The sequence below is a fragment of the Acartia tonsa genome, chromosome 15 (assembly GCF_053477335.1).
Source record: "Acartia tonsa isolate MP-2025a chromosome 15, ASM5347733v1, whole genome shotgun sequence".
In the NCBI taxonomy this organism is placed as follows: domain Eukaryota; kingdom Metazoa; phylum Arthropoda; class Copepoda; order Calanoida; family Acartiidae; genus Acartia; species Acartia tonsa.
Window position 1 is genome coordinate 11,339,009 of NC_137274.1, and position 23,251 is coordinate 11,362,259.

Sequence of the window (23,251 nt, forward strand, 5' to 3'; positions counted from 1 at the left end):
GCCCAAAGTCCCCTCCCTCCCTCCCAGATAATGAATGTATGCCCTGGCAGTACTGGTGGCCGTCTGGGTGCAGCACAACATAAACCTCTGGGACAGTTCAACACTATTGTTAAACCTACACAAGGTAAATATATAATTCGGAGTTCCCCATGGATGCCTGTTTGTCTCGCTAACTGCTGAATAGTTAAGGTTCTCCTTTACAGTGTAGCTTCTCATAGGTCCCGGGAAGGTTTATAACTATTTTGGAGGAGGGTACCACCACCCTTAACATAGATTGAAAAGAAACAAGAAACGTGTCCCTAGGGGCCTCTAGGGGCGTAGCCGCTAGTATGTATGTACGTTGCCTAGATAAAGGATCCAACCCAAACACAATATACAAATTAAGCTATAAAAATTGGAAAGAATTTTAATGAAAATAATAGATTTGAAATCTGCATAAAATTTTAAGGAATTTTTATAAGATTCGTTTTTTGTATAATTCTTTATTTATAAGCGCAAATACAAATTAAGTTAAATAATTTTGACATCTGTGATTGGTGGATTGAAAAATATCTGCGCCCTGATTGGAGAAGCTTAAGTGACGTACATCATTCAACCAATTAGAGCGCAGGTAGTTTCCAATCCACCTATCCTATTGGTCAAAATTTAAAATTGGATTTGCGCTTTTAAATAATGAATTATATAAAAAACGAATTTTATAAAGAAAATCCTTAAAATTTTATGCAGATTTCAAATCTATTATATTCATTAAAATTCTTTCCAATTTTTATAGCTTAATACAAATGTTTTAGTACAAAGTGGATTAGTAAAAAATAAAATTATGAACAGGCTGTAAAAATCTGGACATGAATTTATTTCAAGGAAACTGCTCTTTCATAGATGTTGTCATCTTTGTTTTTCTATTTCAGGTCTCTCCATCAGCCATAGACGTTCTACTGGGGGAAAAGACTTCAGCATAGGTCATAAAAAAAACTTGTAGAGTAGATGCGATTCTGAAATTTCAATCGTAGCTGTGTTTAGCGTAGGGTTGGACCGAATACTTTATTGACCAGATACCAGATATACGGCTGATTTATAATGCTGGATATCTGGTATGCGGTCCAATATCGTACCGACGCCAGATATCCGGCAAATTACCGGACATCCGTCCGGATTGATATTGAAAAAGACAAGATATCCGGTCATACCGGATATCCGGCCAAAACCTAGTTTAGTGGCCTAGGAAAATGGGGATAGATGTCACAGCTTTTGGCCTACCTATTCTTTTGGCGTCATAGTAGAGAGAAAGAGAACCCCCTAGAAAAGAGATGAGGTATAGTGTATTTCCTGACGTCAATAGAATAGGTAGACCAAAAGCAGTGACATCTATCCCCATTTTGCTAGGGCACTATAGACAGCTACATTGCATTCTTTTTATTAAAGTAACAGGATGTCTATCTGTTTGTCTGTCTGTCTGTAAATTTAGATGTATAACCAGACAACTACCTATTGGGGACCTTTTTCGTCTACTAGCAAATTGTTTTCTGCTCTTTTGTAGCGACTTGGCTGTGTTAATATTCCCGCCATTATTAGTTGATTTTCAATGACCCAATTGAAAGTCGGCACATGGTACTCGATAAGGGGACATACAGTTATTAAACCCCTTCCCCCTCTATTGTTTTACTCTAATGTATTTGTAACAAAGGATCTTGATAATCATCATATGGTTCTCATATTTAGTAAAGACTCATAAGTCCAAGGAAGGTTTATGACTACTTTGGGGGAGGATAACTCTATACTTCTTAGAGAAATCGCCGCTTGAAAAAAATAACCAAAAATTTGTAAATTTGGGAGGAGTAGGTTGTACTAAAAATCTGTAAAGTGTGAGTTTTAAGGCTTAAAAATAGTAGTAAAACGGTAATATTCACTAAATATGTGTATTTCTTATTGAAAAGAACTACAGTACAGACAAAAATTATTTTTTAAAGTTATCTTAAATTGTTATTGATCTACTACTGTTTTTAACTTAAAAATCACAACCGTTACGGATTTTTAGCGCAACATTATATCATCAAACACTTTGCATATGTCAAGCTGTCCCTAATTAGATAGTGAGATAGATAGATAGATAGATAGATAGATAGATAGATAGATAGATAGATAGATAGATAGATAGATAGATGGATAGATATATAGATAGATAGATAGATAGATAGAGAGATAGATAGATAGATAGATAGATGGATAGATATATAGATAGATAGATAGATAGATAGATAGATAGATAGATAGATAGATAGATAGATAGATAGATAGATAGATAGATAGATAGATAGATAGATAGATAGATAGATAGATAGATAGATAGATAGATAGATAGATAGATAGATAGATAGATAGATAGATAGATAGATAGATAGATAGATAGATAGATAGATAGATAGATAGATAGATAGATAAGTAAGTAGATAGATACATAGAAACAGAAATGAAAAAATGTAAATTTGAAGAAAATTAATATTCTGAATTATCTAATTATGTATATATATTTGTGGATAAATACTTGAGAGGCTTCTTTTTCCTTTAATCTGTAGCAATGGATATAATATATATAGATGCTCTGTTTCACCAGAAAGAGAGAGAGAAAGGGGGACATTGGACGGTTTATTACACTAGTCCCCAAAGTTTTATAATAACCTTTCCTTATTCGTTGGCTTAACAGCTTTGGGGTCTTTAACTAACTTTTGATTGGTTGATTCATTAAATTTGAGTGTCCATACATTTCAACCACTAGTTTTAATCTACAGAAGAGGTAATTTTGTGTATCATCATTAAAGATGTACAATAATTAATCGGCAATTGTTGTTAAATTGATCTAAATCTTCCTAAGATATTCATATATTATTGGTTTTGTCATATACTATGAAATAAAAGTTCACATGATATAATTTAAGAAAAGCTTTATCTTAAGAAATATGACTATTTACAGCTGACTAATTATGCGAACTAAATGAAAAAAAACATGCCTTTTCTACCAGAGAGAGAGAGGGGACAATGGGCTATTTATTACACTAGTCTTTTATAAAAACGTTTTCTTATTCGTTGGCTTAACAACTTTAGGCACTTTAGTGTAAGTTGATCATTTAACTCCTCAAGTTGAGTGTTCAAACGTTTCAACCGCTAATTTTCATCTATAAGAGGGGCAAGGAGTTAACTATGAAGAAATTGAAAAAAAATTATGCCTTTCCTACCAAAATCTGTACACAATTTCAACCAATGACATGTCTGGAATGTACCTCCGCTATTCTCCTATTGGCTGATTTATAGAGTATGTCTCTAGATTATCTGTGTAATATCTCTGTATAATGACAAGGATGACAACATACATAAAAAATAAAAAGAAACACGAAACCTTATTTTATTTTGTATGATGGGTAACAGACCAACAGTAATAGTTATATATCGCATCGTATTATAAACGGCTTTCCGCGGATATAGAATGTACAATTATGAGATTAAAACTAGTTTTTTTAGCCCCGAGGTGCCGGAGGCACCGGCTAAAAAAACTGGTTTTAATCTTATGATTGTACATTTTTATATTCGTAGAAAGCTGGATATAATACGATGATATACATAGTTTTTTCGTATGGATGAGAACCGGTTCCTATCCACCGGATTCGAATGAATACGAGAAATTACATTCTGAATGCTCAGAAAAATGAAAAAAAAAACATTTTGATATCCTTAACTTAAATTTTGAAAATCGAATCATAAACACCAAAGTTATGGTAAAAATGTAAAAAAAAATATAAAAAAAATAGCCCAAAACCTGTTTAAAAAAAGTCCGACCATCATGTTTGTCTTTTTTTTTCAGCCTTCTATCTTTTATAGAAGCTTAGTAAATCCATTTCCCTCATAGCGTTACGGACGGACTGACGGAAAGACAAAGTAATTATAGAGTAGCTTCGCTACTAAAAATAACAACAACGCATCGAAGCATCGATTGTATAGTGCCTTTACAATAAACGACGTCATATAATACAAATGACCACTGATAGGCCAGTATACATTTTAATTAAACAATGGTAAAATGTATACTGGCCTATCATTGGTCCTTTGTATTGTATAACGTCATTTTTATTAGGCACTATAAGCTGCTTCCAACACATCTAATTATATACAGTAGTAAGGTTTTTTATCTGAGGCTTAAGACCTCAATAGCTACTGAACCGATTGAATTTTTTTTTATGTAAGCTACACAAACCTTTTAAGATGGTTTTACGCCATTTTATTTCAGATTTGATTTCTGGGATGGTCTTAAGCTATTATTCTAGTCTCTTATAAAACAGAACCCTTAGATAAGGGCGTAGGTTATCTGAAAAAAAGTTCAGTAAATATTCATCTCAAATTGACTTAATTTAGAAATTCTTCCATTTTAAGCCTTTACTCTTTTTAACTGCTGAACCCATATGGTTCTCCTTTACAGTATATCTTCTCATAGGTCCTGGGAAGGTTTATACAAATTCAGGGGAAATCGACCATGAAAAACTCACCTTCGCCCCTTTTTTTCTTTTTTAATCTAAAATACAAAATTGAGTTTTTGAATTCAACCACCCCTCCCTTTAAGTGTCTCTAGAGGCATCTAGGGGCGTAGCCGTAAGTAACAAATATCTTAATAGTTTTAAAGAGTAGGGTACTTTGTAAAATGTTTAGTACAGGGAGAGAGGGTACATTGGTCTGTTAACTAGACTGGTCCCCAAAGTTTTATAATAATATATTCTTATTCGCTAGCTGAACAACCTTGGGGACTTTTGAATTGGTTAATTTATTAAGTGTCCAAACGTTATAACCACTAATTATAATCTACAGAAGGGGTAATTTTGTGTATCATCATTGGGGATGTACATCAATTTATAGGCCATTGTCTTATCCCTTTAGATCCTTGAATGTTTAGTTTATGTAAACAATTGGTGAAGATCAGAGGGATATACATTCTCTATTTCCTTATATTAGAAAGCAAAGATTTGTGGGTTATACATATGCTCTTCATAGCAGGAATCTAAAGGGATAAGACAAAGGACAATAAATTGATGTAAAATCCCAATGATGACACACAAAATTACCCCTTCTGTAGATCAAAATTAATATTTGAAATGTTTAAACATTCAACTAAATAAATCAACCAATCAAAATACAGTAAAAGTCCCCAAAAATGTTAATACAACGAATAAGAAAAAGTAATTATAAAACAGCCCCTTGTCCCATCTCTCTCTGCATACATTCCCCCTTTCCTTAGAAAGCTTAAGGGATAAGACAAATGACGATAAATTGATGTACAATCCCAATAATGATACATAAAATTACCCTTTCCGTAGATTAAAATTATTGGTTAACTTTGGTTAATTGAAATTATGGGTTAAAAAGTTTTAGCAATGCTAATTTTAACCAACCAATCAGGCTTAGTTTTATGCAAAAAAAATAAAAGAACATGTTTAAAAACTTTGGGTACTACTGATGAAGCCCAATCTGTCCCATTGTGAGGAAAACGATTCCTATATGACGTCATATAAAGGGAAAAAAAAGGGAAGGGGGGGAAGAAAATCTCTTCAGAAGAGATGGGAGAAAAGGGTATCGTCTTCCTCACAGTGGGAAAGATAGGGCTTCGTCGTACTACTACTTTACTTTACAAATACCTCCTCTTTTTACTGTTTGCTTAGATGTGCAAACTTTAGGACCTAGGTAGGGGGGGAGTACACCCCTACCCTTTTATTATCTCGTACAATTTATATTTTTTTTAAAATTTTTATACCCCCCCCCCCTAGATATACCACACTTTTCTGGGATCTTGCCAGATCAAGTATCAACTGTGGGGAATACCAAAGGATGACTCCATGCAAAATTTGAGCCTGATCCGGCCAAAACCGGCCGTGATTTTTATAAAAAACCGGTTTTTTCCGGTTTTTGGGGGTATCTGTAAATCGATTCAGCTGGAGCAAAACCGGTTGGAGGTACAAAAAATTTTACCATACATGAAATTTAGCCAATGTAATTGCCTACAATGTCCTAAATTTCATGTGAAGTAAAAATTTGTGTACCTCCAACCGGTTTTGCTCCAGCTGATTTACAGATACCCCTAAAAACCGGAAAAAAACGTTTTTTTATAAAAATCACGGCCGGTTTTGGCCGAATCAGGCTCAAATTTTGCATGGAGTCATCCTTTGATATTCCCCACAGTTGATACTTGATCTGGCAAGATCCCAGAAAAGTGTGGTATATCTACCCCCCCCCCCTAATAGAACTATGACTCTAGCAGAGAACAACTATTTTCAAGGGGGCCGTGCGCCTGCGGGTAGGGGGCCGAGCACTGCAGCTCGACAGGCAAAGCAAAAATATTTCTAGGATGATAATATCAAATAAATTCCCATTTTAACGTGACGTTACAATGAACTAACCAACAAATCAGGTCCATATTAGCAACATAAATTGACAAAAAAGTTTCCCCTGTCAAAATATCCATATATCTACTACTGTAGGCTGCGCCCCTAGCATTTAGGGGCTCTATATCGAAGGAATAGGAAGGGACAGAAAAAAAGCCTAAAACCATAACTTCCAAGACTTTTTATGAGAATAAAATAGCCTAAAACCATCCCGAGACCTATAAGTAGCTTCACTGTAGAGGACCACATCGGTTCAGCGGTTAGCGAGATCCTTCGCTACAAACAAAAAATTCTTACTACTTTATATATTGGGATATCCATTTTACCTAGCCCACATTGATCCACGCAAATTTCTTTTAACTACATAAACATTTAAAAAACCCTTTGTGGACGAACATCTACTTTTTACAAGAAAAAATTATTAGCTTTCGTGGCAACGCCTCCTAAGGGGCGTTTCGTCGTATTTTCACAGTAGCTTTTCCCCTATTTCTAGCCCCTGTGGGGGGGGGGGTCTAACCCTGCGGGGCAATCACCTAACCTAACTTAACATAATCTAACCTAAATTATCCTATAAAAAGTTACTGTGAAAATACGACGAAACTACCCTTAAGAGGCGTTGTCACGAAAGGGACTATACCAAAATAAAATATTTTTTTTAACAGGGCGTTCACTCAGAATGTTTAAAAACAAAGCTTTTCTGAAATTGTGTTTAAAACACAAGTATATATTTTTGGGAAATTTTCAACGTGTGATAACATGAATTTTTCCTTGAGGCAATTTAAAAGGCTAGCTAAAATTTTCATTTCCCAGCCGGGGGAAACTGTTTTTAATTGAAAACACTAAATATTTAACCCCCCATATTAAATAACTTCCTACTATTTAATTATTAATTATTTTTTACATTGTAATATATAGACAGCTAGCTTTCCATAGATAAAAAAATCTAAAAGTCTAAAAGAATAAAAAAAAAATCTAGTCCTTAGAGGACTAAATATATATATAATAGGTATATTGTTTATATGAGACTAACCTTTCTAGACTGAACATCCAGGAATCTAAAGGGATAGACAATGGCCAATAAATTGATGTACAGCCTCAATGATGTTACACAAAATTGCCCCTTCTGTAGATTACAATTAGTGGTTGAAACGTTTAAACATTTAACTTAATAAACCAACCAATTATGATTCACCCCAAAGGTGTTAGTTAAGCCAACGAATAAAAAATGTTTTTATGAAATTTGGGGACTAGTGTAATAAACAGCCCATTGTCCCCTCTCTCTCTCTCTGCTGAAAATCAGCTTTTTTATTTGCAAAGATACTTAAACTTTTCGACCACTCAAAGTGACCGGATGCATGTTAATCTTTATGTTGATTGAACAATTAAGGATGACAACATCCATAAGTAGCGAAGCACAAACAAACATGGAATAAAGCAACAGTGAAGAATTTCTTTATAGTGTCTATAAAAAATGACGTCATACAATACAAATGCCCAATGATAGGTAATACACAGACTAAATTACCAATGGCAGGCCAGTATACATTTTAATTGACCAGTATTACATCATTTAAAAAGCTTGCAGATGTACATTTCTCAAATCAAAGGGGAAAAAGAGAATATACAAAATCTCCAAGAAAATCTAAAAAACCTTTAAAAATAATGTTGACAGGCAAACATATAAAACATTGTATAGATTAGCTGCGCATATGTCATAGGAATCTTCAGCTGTCTATCTTTAATAAATTTATAAATCATATTTTCTCCATAGCGTTACAGACTGACTGACAGAAGGACAGACAAAATAAGAAATTTAGCCATTTCGCAATTTCCTTAAAGATATAAATCTAAAATATTAACTCTACTAAAATACACAACATTGAAAAGTTACAGGGACCTAAAGGGATAAGACAATGACCGTTGAATTGATGTACATCCCCAATGATGATAAACAAAATTACCCGTTTTCTATCAATTATTGTAATTGGTTGAAACGCTTGGACACTTAACTTAATGAACAAACAAATCAACATTCAATAAAAGCCCTCAAATATGTTGAGCCAACCAATAAGAAAACTTTATCATAAAACTTTGGGGACCAGTGTAATAAATATCCCAATGTCTCCCCTCCTTTTAACCCTGATTGAAAAGTCATAATCGTAAAAAAATTGTTGCACTTTTTAGTTCACTCTGCGATGTTTATAAGTGTTAGTGTTATATTCAGAAAGAGATGCTGTTTAAAAGCGAAGCTTTTCTATAATTAGGGTAGGTAAGTCCGTCCGTCCGTCCGTAACGGATAGCTTTTTTTCGTTAATTTAAGCAATTTAGAATTGTTCTATCAATTTCAAACTTTGCATGATGATTCCTGTAGTAGTTAGGTACAATTAAGAAAGAGTAGCAACTCTATAATCGTTACCAGAATGTCCGTACGTCCATTTTAAAAATGTTGATTTTTTACTTTTTTAACAACAATTTTTTTGTGATAAAATCATCCGATTGATCTGATTTTCGGAATACTGATCCCGATTACAATAAGGTACAATATTTTGAGCGAAGCATCTCTATAATCAAGTCCTAAAAATGTCAGTATGTCCTGAAACAGAATTATGTAAAGTTTTCAACAAATTTACGTATAATTTTGTCAAAACTTATATATTTATATTTTGTATATATACAGTTCTGTCACTCTACAAAAGTTAACGTTCGTCTGTCATATCGTTTCAGAGCTTCGCTTTTATGGTTGTTGTCATCCTTGTTTATTGAATAAAGAACCTTGCAAAGTTGTAATGTTAGCTCAAAAAAAACTATATATTAAAAGCGGCTACGCCCCTAGAGGCCTCTGGAGGTACTAGAGGAGGGGAGAGTGGAATTTGATAACCAAATCTATTATTTAGATTTTTAAAAAAGTAAAAAAAAATAAGTAAGGGGGAGGTGCTCCCCCCCCCCCATTTTTAATTTTAGTTAAATAATAAAAGATATAAAAAAATCTCGGGGGGTGGGTAGTTTTTTCTAGGGGCGATTTATCTTGGTAGGGTGGTGGTACTCTCCCCCATGATAGTTATAAACCTTCCCGGGACCTATGAGAAGCTACCCTGTTAAGGAGAACCCGATTGTTTTAGCGAAATCTTTTGGTACAGACAAACATACATCCTGTTACTTTATTATAAGGATTTCTAATGCATTTTATTCACAGAAGAACCTTACAAAGTTAGAATGTTAGCTCAAATAAACTATTATTATTACTTGGATGTTGCACCAGATTTTCATATACTCTTAAAATGTGATGATCTCAGCTGGCTAAAATAATGATACCCCTTTACCCCATCCCATCCCCTCCAACTAAATTAAATGTGGACGGTATAAGCAGGCAAAATTGAATTTTGATGACAAATTTCCCCCTGTCAATATATCCACGTATATAATATATCCATTAAACTTAAATATTTTAGATATAAACAATGGATGATTTAAGTGATACTAATAATTTAAATCAATTTCAAAATAAAGGAAAATGACAATTTGACCACAGGGATGTAAAGAGATAAGACAATGGCCGATAAATTGATGGTCATCCCTTATGAAGATACACAAAATTACCCTTTCTGAAGATTACAATAAGTGGTTGAAACGTATAAACACCCTAATTGATGAACCAACAAATTAAAATTTACCAAAGTCCCCAAAGTTGTTAAGCTACAGATAAAAAAGTATTACTATAAAACTTTGGGGACTAGCGTAATAAACAGCTCAATGTCACCCCCCCTTCCTGGGGTAGAGAAATGTCACCTGTGACGTCATAAAATCCATCTCTTTTTGGGTGGTTATCCATTCGCACTTCTCCTCTCATCCTTCCTTTTTAGACGTATTTTTATGACATCACATGTGACATTTTAGGCTTTCTCTATCCCCGGGAGGGGGTGGGTTGGCATGTTTACATGTGACTTAGATCTGTCTACTACATATGAGCAGGGGTAGCTATTCTAACCAACAATTCTGCAAAAAATCACGAATCCTTATAAAGTATCTGGTGATATATTTTGTTTTTGTCATGTAACTGAAGAGGGGTAGGAAAGAAGGGGAAGGTGGTTGTGGGGAAATTTTCCTTTAAAGTTGTTTGTCAGAATATCATTCCCTTGTCCCTACATATGAGGGGACATTAAGCTGTTTATTACACTAGTCCCCAAAGTTTTATAAGTTCTCCCTGGGATATAATTGTCCTTCTTGAAGAAGTACAGTACAATGCAGTACAGTACAACGCAGTACCAACTCGTCAAGAACATGTCAGGAATATATTTTTATATTCACCACCAGAAAAAGAGAGAGAGATAAAAAGAAATTTCTCCACCTTTTTAATGTTCAGTCCTACTTGATAAAGAGAGAGAGAGAGAGAGAGAGAGAGAGAGAGAGAGAGAGAGAGAGAGAGAGAGAGAGAGAGAGAGAGAGAGAGAGAGAGAGAGAGAGAGAGAGAGATAGAGAGAGAGAGAGACTTGTTATTTGTTAGCTTAAACCTTTAAGAGTCAGAGTCAATATTGATTTGATTTTCAAAAATGTTATAAATTTTTAATAAATTATTCATAGAAAGAAAATCTTAAGCTACACACAAACAGACAGACATCCTACCTATCTTTTATATTAAAAAGTTATTAAAAATGTTAATCTAAAAATTGACATTCAAAATTAGGATCAAATTTAACACCATTTAAAATTACGTAATTATAGCGACGCTTGGGAACAAAGCATAATTGGTTGAAGTAAAAATATACACAAAAAAAGTTTTAAAGAGAATTATTTTGATGATGATAATTCGCATAAGGATTTTATTTTCTCTTACTTGTAAAATTATATCATTATTTTCATATAGGTCGAGTCCGTCTGTCTAATTAGGACTTTCAGACAAAGGTTGTATGATAAAATGGTTGTTTTTTGGGGTATTTTTTGCATTAGGACCTAACACAAAGATTCTGTTTTTCTGTATTTCCCAAGAATCTTAATAGACAAAGGAAGAACGCATTATAAAACTTTGAGTAACAATTCAATTTCCTTAAAAATCCTAAATATTTAAGTATTAAGGTGTGTCTGTCTATCTCTACTGGTTTGTCTTACCTTGTGTATTTGACTGTCTGTACAGATGTGTCTCTCTGTAATTGTTTGTCTGTCTCTCTGTAGTACTATATATGTCTATCCTAGTTTTTCTGTTGTTTGTCCATCTGTATGTTTGTAATATTTTATCCATATATCTTGTTTTGTCTGTTATAGTTGTTTGTCTGTCTGTATTAGTGTCTGTTTATCTGTGTCCTTTATCTGTAGTTGTATGTTTGTCTGTCTATCTTTACTGCTTTTTTTGTCTGTGAGGTTTTTTATGTTTTCTTTTTCTACTTATCCCTTCCCTTCTTTCTTATTCTCCCTTTCTCTTTTCCCTTCCCCCTTCTCTTTCCCTCCCACTTTCTCTTTCCCTTCCACTTTCTCTTTCACTCCCCCTTTTCTCTTTTCAATCCCCTATTTTTCTTCCCCCCCCCCTCATTTCTCTTTCCCCCCCTTTTTCTCTTTCCCTCCCCCTTTTTCTCTTTCCCTCCCCTTTTTCTCTTGCCCTGCCCCTTTCCCCTTTACCTCTCCCTTTCTCTTTTCCTCTTCCCTTTCTCTTTGTATCTCAGAAACACATGTAACTTGGTGCACACACAAACACACACACACATACACAAACCCCAGGGAGTAAGGGAGGGGACAATGGATCGAATATTCAATTTTTAAGTAGTCTCAGACTTTGGGGACTGGCTTAAAGGGAATGTGCACGAATACAGCAGATTCTTACTGATTTTGGGGACTTGCGCATCAATGCCCCGCTAACTAGCTGAGCTAGTTTTGAATATGCAGACAGAAAAGTTTGTTTTTTATCGCTGGTTTTAACAAATATTTTTTCCCAAGAAAATGTCTTTTCATGTATAGAAACTCTACTGTGATATTTATGTATTAAATAATCTAAGAACCGCTTGAATTTTGGGGTCAGTTACAAACATATTAGAAGGGTTGAGGGTGGTTTAAACAAGATTTTTCTAGTGATTAATTACAGAATGTTTACTACATTGTGATGTGTTGATAATTTAATTTTCAAGTAAATGATTTTTTTCTTAGAACTAATTTTGTTCTAAATTAGGTTACCATGATCCCCTTACAATTTTGGTAAAATTTTCTTGAAAAATCTGGTTTTCGTTGCTTTTCAGCGAACCCTCTTAAATTGAATTAATTGCCCATTGTCCCCTCCCTTACTCCCTGCACAAACCCACACATACACACAAAAACAAACCAAAAGAAAATGAAAAAATGCACAGGATATTGGGCTATTTCACCAAAACCGTGTTAAGCGAAGGATCAGCCATTTTTCTGTTAATCGTAAGTTTCAAAATCAATAAATTCAAGTTAAACCATAGGAAATTGAAATAACAAAAAAGCTTGATAATACTTTTGTTTGTTTAAAGTACTTTAATTGATTTGTTTTTGGTTTAATTGCAATTTGATCTTAGAGGAATTGCAAGTTTCAAAATCATTGGATTTATGTTAGGCCATCAAAAATGTTATTTAAATATTAAAAATTCAAGAAAATTAAAATATATATTCAATTGTCTTATTATTGCATTATTTATATTATTTTATTATAAGTTTCAAAATTAATATATGAAGTTTACACCTTAAGAAAATTGAAAAGCTAGACTCACAAAAATTTCTTCATAAAATGTTTTTATTTTTGAATGTTAAATGTTTAAAGTACATAATTGCTTTGCTTAGATTTTTATTTTGAATTTGTTGTTATAGGAATTGTAAGTGTGAAATCATTGGATTTATAATATGCAATTAAAAAAATTTTCAAAATCAATCAATAATAGTTGGAATATATGAACATTAAAATGTCAGAATGACTAAAAATGTTTGGTTCAATTAAAGTTTGCATTTATACATTGTCTTAGGAATAACACTTATTTTACATCAGTTTATTTATTGGAGATTCAAATTATTATACAAGAATTATTTTTTGTTTAAAAATCAATAAATTCATGGATGTCCAAAGGAGTTCCAAGGAATGAAGAGTACTGTTTATACCCGCCTACCCTTCCCTCCCCCCTCCAAATACTGACTAAAAATTCTTGATATTATTTCTTGGTTAAAGTTGTTAGGTTCAACTACCTAAGTTTCATATATAAAATTAAATTTAGATTAGATGAACTCTTTGAAGGTTAAGAAAAAATTTTGGGCCTGTACAAAGATGTTAGTTTGATATCTTGGGTTGAGATGGATCAATAGCTTATAAAATTAAGAAAAAAAATATGATCATATTCCATTCCTTTACCTAGCAGCCACCAAACAAGTTTGACATTTTAGAGATCTTTATTGGCATACAGACAAGCTCTCAATATTATGATTGAAAATATAGGTTTTTGTTTCATTGCATGAATAATAAATTTTTAATTTATTTCTATGTTAGCATGTATGTTGTTTTGTATATTTGTGAATTTGTGAATTCTTAATTTCTATCTTTATTTTTCAATAGAATAGAATTAAGTTTTGTATCTCTTTAAAATTTTGATTATTTGATGGTGTTTGATTTATGCGTACGACTAATTGTAAGATTTGATTTACTAGTATACGATGAAAATATTCCAAACCCCCTGAATATTTTCTTTTTGTAGTCAATGTTGGAATGATTTAACTCAGCCAATGTTATTTTTTTAATGGATTGTAAATTTACAAAAAGCAATCCCCTTGCAAATTATTAAAAAAAACCTTCCAACCCCCTCCAATTATTTATCTATATGCCAGAATCCTGTTTTTGATGACTCTATTTACTTTAGCTGACCCAGAGGGACCAGGTTGTTGTGCCTTACTGCTGGCAATTCTGTCACTTCTTCTGGTTATGGCCACCCTCCCCATTTCTTTATGCATGTGCATTAAGGTAATGCAGTTTATCTATAAATAAATCTATCTATTTAAAACCTATTTATCTATCTATTGTTCTCTCTATCGTTCTATCTATGGTTCTATCTAACAATCTATCTATCTATCGATATATTGCTCTATCTATCAATATATCTATTAATCTATCTATTGATCTATCTATCCATCTATCTCTTGATTCATCTATTGATTTATCTATCAGTCTATCCATTGATCTATCTATCAATCTATCTTTTGATCTATCTACCCCTTTATCTATCAATCTGTCTATCTATCTATCAATATATCTATCGATCTATTGAACTATCAATCTATCAATCTATCTATCTATCTATCTGTTGATCTATCGATCTATTTATTGATATATCTATCTTCAATCTATCTATAGATATATCTATCAATCTAACTATTTATTGATCTATCAATCTACCTGTCAATCTATCTGTTGATCTATTTATTGACCTATCTATCTATTGATTTATCTATGGATTTACCTATAAGTATATTTATTAATATATTTATCAATCAATCTATCCTTCTATCTATGCAACTATCAATCTAAATTAAGTGTTAACAATTTAGGTAGTTCAGGAGTATGAGAGGGCTGTCATTTTTAGATTAGGAAGACTTAGAAAGGTAAGCTTTGTTTAGTCTTATAGCTACTTTAAAGTTAGAGTTTGTCCATCTGTAAGTCACTTGTATATCACTATGTAAAAGTATTGTAACTTATAGTACAATGATTCTGATTTTACGACAGATTTTATAAAATTTAAAAGCACACTGTCTAATTCAAAATGAATGTGTTGTGCATTTTCATTAGGGAGTCCAAATTGTTCATGGTGTACATGTTTGATGTACATTTTTGGTGGATTTTTGCCCTGTTCTTACTATTACAGTAGAATAGCAACAGTTGGTGTATTCTTTAATGTCTTTATTTATGAAAGGTCTTGGCTATTATTATACATACATTCCTGACTATGAGTGGATGGGAAGGTTTTTATGCTTCATGTAAAATAAAGTTATAGATAATGTTTTGATCTTTAGGGAGGAGCAAAGGGTCCTGGAATATTTTTTGTGATTCCCTGTATTGATACGTACAAGAAAGTGGATCTGAGAACAGTTTCTTTTGATGTGCCACCACAAGAGGTAATAATGCTTTTTTTTTATGAAGTAATTATAATATATCTTACTGTATTATAATATTTCAATACCTACCTACCCAAAAATATATTTTTTGCCTAGGTACTTTCACGTGACTCAGTAACAGTGACTGTTGATGCTGTAGTATATTACAGAGTAAGCAACCCCACAATGGCAACTAATAACGTGGAAGACTATAGTCATTCTACTCATTTGTTAGGTGCAACAACTCTTAGGTAGGTATTTAAGTTTGCAAATCTAAAATACAAGTTTATCATTTTATGCAATAATACAATTTCTGATTGTTATCATATTTTGAAAAATCTAATATAAAAAGAGCTAGGCTCACTGATAAAACAAGTAGCTTGAATTGAATCAATTGGAATGATTTAAATTTTTGGGTATTGTCTGATTCGTGATATTGCCTCTTAAGGGGTATTTAGAAATATTTTCAAAATAGCTTTTCTCCTATTTCTAGTCCCTGCCAGGGGCTCTTATCCTATGGGCCAATTGCCCAACCCTGTGGGGCAATCATTAACATTTACCTAACCCAAAATAACCTATCCTATCAAAAGCTACTGTAAACATACAACAAAACTCCCCTTAAGAGGCAATGTAATGAAACTGACAATACCCAAATGTTTTTATAATTTAGAAATGTCCTTGGTACAAAATGTTTGGCGGAAATTTTATCTGAAAGAGAACAGGAATGCAATTTTTACCTTAAAATGATGAAATATTGAAAAACATTTCAGAATCTGAATGAAAAAATAATAAAACAGCTGTATTTGCAGTATTTTTTTTGTGTGAATTACAACAGATTTTTCAATAAAAAGGATAGTTCCAGATGTTTAAGAGTTCTTGAATGAAACAAAGAGCAAATTTGCTACCTATGTATAAAACACCATCTTATGAAAAAACTTTTTTTGATACTTCAATAACCTGTTATCATGCCAGATATCTGGTAATTTTATGGTTATCCAGTATCCGTCCCAAACCTACAAGGAAATAATAGTTAGGTTCCAAGAAGTCGATTTAGTATCCATAGTAATTAGAGGTAAAAGTTAGGGCATACAACCTGTATCAGATTGCCCTCTATTTGAAAAATGTGGGAGGGAGTTACCAAACATCAATTTATTGACATGGTAATATTTTCTGTAAATAGTAAATAGTAAAAAATTAACTTTAAAATCCTAATAAAAATCGTTGTGGGCTATTTTAAGCTTTGCAGTATGATTCAACAAGTGTCAGAGTATTTTTTTGATATACCTTTCAAAAATAGGTTAAAAGCAGTTTAAAGGTAAAAGTTATGACATGTCTGTAACAGATTGCCCATTGGATGGAGACTTCTCCAATAATGGGGGAGTGAGTTACCAAACGTCAATTTTTTGACGTGATATTATTTTCTGTTATTGTGGTCATAATAAAAAATTTCTTTTAATTTGCATGCAAATTATTCATGCATAGTAAGTAAAGTATGTCAGAAAAAGTTGAAATTTTCAAGTAATTCTTGGGATTATTTATGGGTTTAAGATAGGGTTGAGCCGAATATCTGGTTTGGCTAGATATCTGGCCATTTATATTATCTGGCCGAGTACCAGATATTGAAAATATCCGGAATAACAGATCCATGATATCTGGCTGATTTCTAATTCCTGATATCCAGTTATCCGGCTCAATATCCAGTGATTTGCCAGATATCCAGTGTTTGCAATGTATTTTACCTTTGCCAGATATCTGGCTGGATGCCGGATATCCGGCATTAGAAATCAGCCGGATATCCGGTATCTGGCAAAAAAAGTATCCGGCCCAACCCTAGTTAAAGGTAAAAGTGATAGCATACAACCTGTAACAGATCGCCCACTGGATAGAGACTACACTGATAATGGGGGAGGGAGTTACCAAACGTCCATTTATTGACGTGGTCATAATTGATGTTACAGTGGTCATAATAAAAAATTGCCTGTGACAGATCGCCCACTGGATGGAGACTACTCTGGATGAAGCTACAGATCCTTGGGGTGTTAAAGTTGAAAGAGTCGAAATGTAAGTAAAATCCATCAGACAACCAACCCTTTTATTGCACAACTTTTGTCTGAAAAGTCCTAACTGTGTTTAGTAATGAGTTAAAGTTGAAATGTAAGTTACTTCTCAGAGATCTAAAGGGATAAGACAATGGCTGATAATTTGATGTACATACCCAATGATGACTCACAAAATTACGACTTATGTAAATTACAATTGGTGGTTGAAACGTTTGAACACTCCACTTAATAAAACAACCAATCAAAGTTTTAAAAAGTCCCCAAAGTTGTTAAGCCAACGAATAAGAAAATGTTATTCTTATACATTGGGTACCAGTGTAATAAACATCCCATTTTCCCAATGAAACCACCAATCATAATTCAGTAAAAGTCCCTAAAGTTGTTGAGCCAACAAATAAGGAAACGTTATTGGGGACCAGTGTAATAAACAGACCATTGTCCCCTCCCTCTCTCTGATATTTTTGTCCGTTGTCTTATCATCTCTCTCTCTCTCTCTCTCTCTCTCTCTCTCTCTCTCTCTCTCTCTCTCTCTCTCTCTCTCTCTCTCTTTCTCTCTCTCTATCTCTCTCTCTCTCTCTCTCTCTCTCTCTCTCTCTCTCTCTCTCTCTCTCTCTCTCTTCTCTCTCTCTCTCTCTCTCTCTCTCTCTCTCTCTCTCTCTCTCTCTCTCTCTCTCTCTCTCTATTTTTGTCGAATGTCTTATAAATCTAAAAATCCTAGCTACTTATTTGGGTAATGTGAAGGAAACGAAGTTGCGGGTTTCGTCATATTTTTACAGCAACTTTTCTCCTATTTCTAGCCCCTGCGGAGCAATCGCCTAACCTAATATAACCTTTAAAAATCTACAGTGAAAATGCGACAAAACCCGCAACTTCGTTTTCTTCACATGACCCAAAGAAGTGAGAGAGAGAGAGAGAGAGAGAGAGAGAGAGAGAGAGAGAGAGAGAGAGAGAGAGAGAGAGAGAGAGAGAGAGAGAGAGAGAGAGAGAGAGAAAGAGAGAGAGGGGACAAGGTCTGTTTATTTATTACACTGGTCCCCAAAGTTTTATAATAATGTTTCTTTATTTGTTCAACAACTTTGGGGACTTTTACTAAATTATGATTGGTTGTTTTATTAAGTTAAATGTTCAAACGTTTCAACCACTAACTATAATCTATAGAACGGGTAATTTTGTGAATCTTCATTTGAAATATCTATAAATTTATCGGCCATTTTCTTATCCCTTTAGATCCCTAAATATAAGTAGGAATACATTGGAGAGAGAGTTGACAATGGTCTGTTTATTACACTAGTCCCCAAAGTTTTATAATAATGTTTCTTTATTTGTTGGCTCAACAACTTTGGGTATTATTTCAAATTTTGATTGGTTGTTTTATTAATTTAAGTGTTCAAACGTTTCAATCACTAATTTTTCCTTGTTCAGAAAAGATGTTCGACTGCCAGTACAACTGCAACGAGCAATGGCGGCTGAGGCTGAAGCCGCAAGGGAAGCTAGGGCTAAGGTAAGTTTGCCATTATCGCTGCGAAACCGATTAATATCCCCTGGATTAAAAACGGTTCTAAGCCATACTGAAAGACACTTCTCGTATCGTATAATATCCAGTTTTATACGAATATAAAAATATACAATTATAAGATTAAAATTAGATTTGTTAGCCCGTGCCTACGACATTACGGGGATAACAAAACTGGTTTTAATCCCCTCCCCTCCTACTGAATAAACGAAGTAACCAATAACTGACAGGGGAAAGAGCAATCTAAATTGACGACAATTTTTTTACCTGTCATAATATCTAAATATATTCTAAATCCTTTTCAACGATTTTTTAGGGCCAATTTTAATATTGATTACTATTTTAGACGGAAAAAAATCTTCAAAATATTTTAGTACTTTTGAAGATTTTTTTCTTTAAGTGGTAGATTTTTCTTCTTATTCATCCGAAACCGTTTATAACCGTTGCAACGCGTTGGATTTAAACACTTTCTGAGTCACACTAAAAATCATGTATCGTACCGTATTACAGACAATATTCTACAAATTATAAAATTGTTTTCGTTGTTCCGGGCTTTCAGACCATCCGGGCTAAGAAAACTGGAATTAAACTTTTCCATTGTACTATCTGCTGAAGGCTGTCTATCATATAATGCTATTATATGATATACAGTGTGTTTTTTTTATGAGAACTTTTTTGAAAGCAATTTTACCCCACTTATAGTTATCAGAATTTAATGATTAATGGCTTATTTTTTCGTTTTTTAAGGCAATTAATAGAACAACAAAAAATATTTCAGTTTTTATTAAAAAAGTACAGTAAAATCTAAAATTCAAAACTTAGGTGTCAATATCTAAAAATGGTTTTAGTGCATTTTTCTTATGCTCAAATAATCAACCTTTTGCAAGAATAGCTGCTAAACACTTCAAAGTTGAGATATAGAGCTAAAAATGTTATACAGATACTATTAGGGACATTTACTAGAACATATCAAAGTTTGAAGGTCATATCTCAACCAGGGAGGGAGTACTGGCCCCACAAAGTCGACTACAGAAAATTCATTTTTTAAAGAAAAATGCGCTAAAACCATTTTTATATGTTGCCATCTAAGTTTTGAAATTTAGATTTTACTGTACTTTTTAAATAAAAACTGAAATATTTTTTTGTTGTTCTATTAATTTCCTTAAAAAACAAAGAAAATAAGCCATTAATCATTAAATTCTGATAACTATAAGTGGGGTAAAATTGCTTTCAAAAAAGTTCTCATAAAAAAAACACACTGTATAATTTTTCAGTATGGCTCAGAACCTGTTTTAAACCTTAACCACAAGTTCTTTATCATTATTATGACCGGACACGCACCCACACACATACACAAACCCACACATACACATGCACACCCACAAACACACACTTACTCATACCCACACACACACACATACACAAACACGCACACACACATATACAAACACACAGACACACCCACACACACAAACACACAGACACACACAGACACACACACACACACAAATACATACACAGACACACACAACCCACACAAACACACACACACACCCGCATATACACACACATATAGCCACCCACAAACACACACACACACCCGCATATACACACACATATAGCCACCCACAAACACACACACACACCCGCATATACACACACATATAGCCACCCACAAACACACACACACACACACACACATACTTTATTGTCTAGGTAATCGCCGCGGAGGGAGAGCAGAAAGCAAGTCGGGCTCTGAAGGAAGCTTCAGATATTATATCAGAATCACCTTCCTCACTTCAACTTAGATATCTACAGGTATACTGTCTGTCTGTCTGTCTGTCTGTTTGTCTGTCTGTTTGTCTGTCTGTCTGTTTGTCTGTCTGTCTGTCTGTCTGTTTGTCTGTCTGTTTGTCTGACTGTCTGTCTAAATGTGTCTATCTGTTTGTCTGTCATCCTGTTTATCTGTCTGTCTGTTTGTCTATCTATACTGTCTGTCTGTCTGTTTGTCTGTCTGTTTGTCTGTCTGTTTGTCTGTCTGTTTGTCTGTCTGTTTGTCTGTCTGTTTGTCTATCTGTTTGTCTGTCTGTTTGTCTGTCTGTTTGTCTGTCTGTTTGTCTGTCTGTCTATCTGTGTGTATGTATATCTGTCTGTCAGTCTATCTGTCTGTTAGTATGTTTTGTTATTATGTATATCTTTTTGTCTTTCTGTCAGTCTATCTGTCTGGCTGTCTGTCTGTATGTATTTTGTGTTTGTCTGTCTGTTCGTCTGTATGTATGTTTGAATGTCTGTCTATTTGTCTGTCAGTTTGTCTTTCTGACTGTCTGTTTGTCAGTCTGTTTTTCTGTCAATTTATCTGTCTCTTTATTGTCTGTCAGTCTATCTGTCTGTCTTCATGTGTGTCTGTCTATTTGTTTGTCTGTCTGTTCGTCTAATTTCAATATTAAATAAGAAGTATAGGAACTGTAGGATTATTTTTTGAAACTTTGGGGACCAGTTTATGAACCTTTGGGTGAACAGTTTATATAACTTTGGGTACCAGTTTATAAAACTTTGGGTACCTGTGTTGTCATCCTTGTATTTCTTAATTTCAGACCCTGAACTCGATATCAGCTGAGAAGAATTCTACAATAATATTTCCAGTGCCCATGGATTTTCTAGCTCATATGATTAAGAGAGATTAGAGAGAGGCACCTTGCGGAGAAAATTTAAACCAAAATCTAGTCATAGTTATTTATAATGTATTATAGACAGCTTTCCGCGGATATTAAAATAAAAAATTATAAGATTAAAACCAGTTTTATCAGCCCCGAGGGCTATTAGAATTGGTATTAATTTATGTTAATATTCGTGGAAAATTGTCTGTAATATGAAGCTATAAATAACTTTTCAGTATGGCTGATAACCGGTTCTAATTCAGCGGATATTAATCGGTGTAGAAGTCATACTGAAAAACAATTTATGCAATATTATGTATATAAAGTATTTCTTAAGTATTATAAGTTGTTTTTCAAAATTTCCATTTTTAACAAATTAATATTTTTTCGAGTTAAATTTACAACGAATATTTGTTTAGACTTCTAGATAATGTTGAATATTTATTACTGTCCGTTTGTCTGTCTGTCTGATTTGTGGATGTTGTCATCCTTGTTGATTAGTGTTCTATTAGGGCTCGGCAGCTGCGCGTAAGCCGCCTGTAGACGAAATCGACTTTTAAAAAAATTAAATAGTCAGCTAAACGTCTATAAACCTGACCTAAATATAGCAATCCCTTTTTTAAAAAATTTAAGCATTAAACAAGTTAAAAGAACGTGTCCTAACTTTTGTGATTTTTTTTACCCCTTCGTGACGAGCTCCTAAAGTCCAAAGTCTTGATTCAACGGGGTTCAACGAAATAGATTTTTAAAAAATAATTACTCAATGAAATTCAAAAAGTAAGGTGTCAAATTAAAGATTTTACTATTTTTGTTTCATTTTAGTACCTTAAAATCAACTTAATTAAAAATAACTTAAATTACTTTAAAAATAAGAAGTCTACAAAAAAAAACGATTGCATATCTAAATTCTATGGATCATTTTACATCTACTAATTACTAAAAACACGGACTAGCTAATTTTTTTTAAATCAAAAAAGTTAGGGCACCTTCTTTGAGGCTAGGTCACGGCTGACGAGCCCTGTGTTCTAAACAAAAAAATTTAATTTATTTTAATATTTTAGTGCCTATAAAAAATGACGTCATACTGGCCTACCATTGGTCAATTAAAATGTATACTGGCCTGCTATTGGTAATTTAGTCTGTGTATTGGCCTATCATTAGTCATTTGTATTGTATGACGTCATTTTTTGAAAAGATTTTGAACAAATTTTTTTTGACATTTTTTTGTATTTTAAACGATAATGTATCAATTGCAGTATTTAAAGATAAAATCGTATTGCATATTTTAGTAAAAATTTTCAAAGGGGCAGCTTTTCTATAAGTATGGTCGGTCCGTCTGTTTGGAACAGTTATCTCTTTTTGTTAATTTAGACATGTTAGAATTGTCCTATCGATGTGAAACTTTGCATGATGATTGCTAAAACAGTTAGATATGATTTAGAAAGCGTAGCAACTCTACAATCGTTACCAGAAAGTCTGTACGTCCATTTAAAACATGTTCCTTTTTAATTACAATTTTTTATGTGATATAATTAC

General features: G+C 33.3%; 2 protein-coding genes across 7 annotated transcripts in view; both read left to right on the forward strand.

Moving 5' to 3' along the window:
• LOC145307655 (long-chain fatty acid transport protein 4-like) overlaps positions 1-23,251 on the forward strand; it is a 138,966-nt gene that overhangs the window by 39,100 nt on the left and 76,615 nt on the right. The window lies entirely within an intron of this gene.
• Positions 53-22,534, forward strand: LOC145307637 (mechanosensory protein 2-like). 2 transcript variants are annotated; one of them, XM_080150116.1, is made up of 11 exons: positions 53-124; positions 909-959; positions 14,258-14,358; positions 14,943-14,996; positions 15,405-15,506; positions 15,603-15,736; positions 16,156-16,203; positions 17,469-17,546; positions 18,968-19,046; positions 20,775-20,876; positions 21,653-22,534. In XM_080150116.1, exons 3-11 carry the CDS (start codon positions 14,320-14,322, stop codon positions 21,740-21,742), a joined length of 726 nt encoding a protein of 241 aa, XP_080006242.1. In that variant the 5' UTR covers positions 53-124; positions 909-959; positions 14,258-14,319; the 3' UTR covers positions 21,743-22,534. The 2 variants fall into 2 exon arrangements, with proteins under 2 accessions (XP_080006242.1, XP_080006243.1); XM_080150117.1 differs by lacking the exons at positions 53-124; positions 909-959 and adding an exon at positions 12,722-12,803.

Excerpts from the sequence above, each read along its gene's own strand:
- LOC145307637 (XM_080150116.1), top strand. The coding sequence starts at position 14,320 with ATGGCCACCCTCCCCATTTCTTTATGCATGTGCATTAAG. Across the intron at positions 14,359-14,942 it reads CTTTATGCATGTGCATTAAG|GTAGTTCAGGAGTATGAGAG; the intron begins GTAATGCAGTTT and ends TTAACAATTTAG. Across the intron at positions 16,204-17,468 it reads GAAATTTTATCTGAAAGAGA|ACAGATCGCCCACTGGATGG; the intron begins ACAGGAATGCAA and ends AAATTGCCTGTG.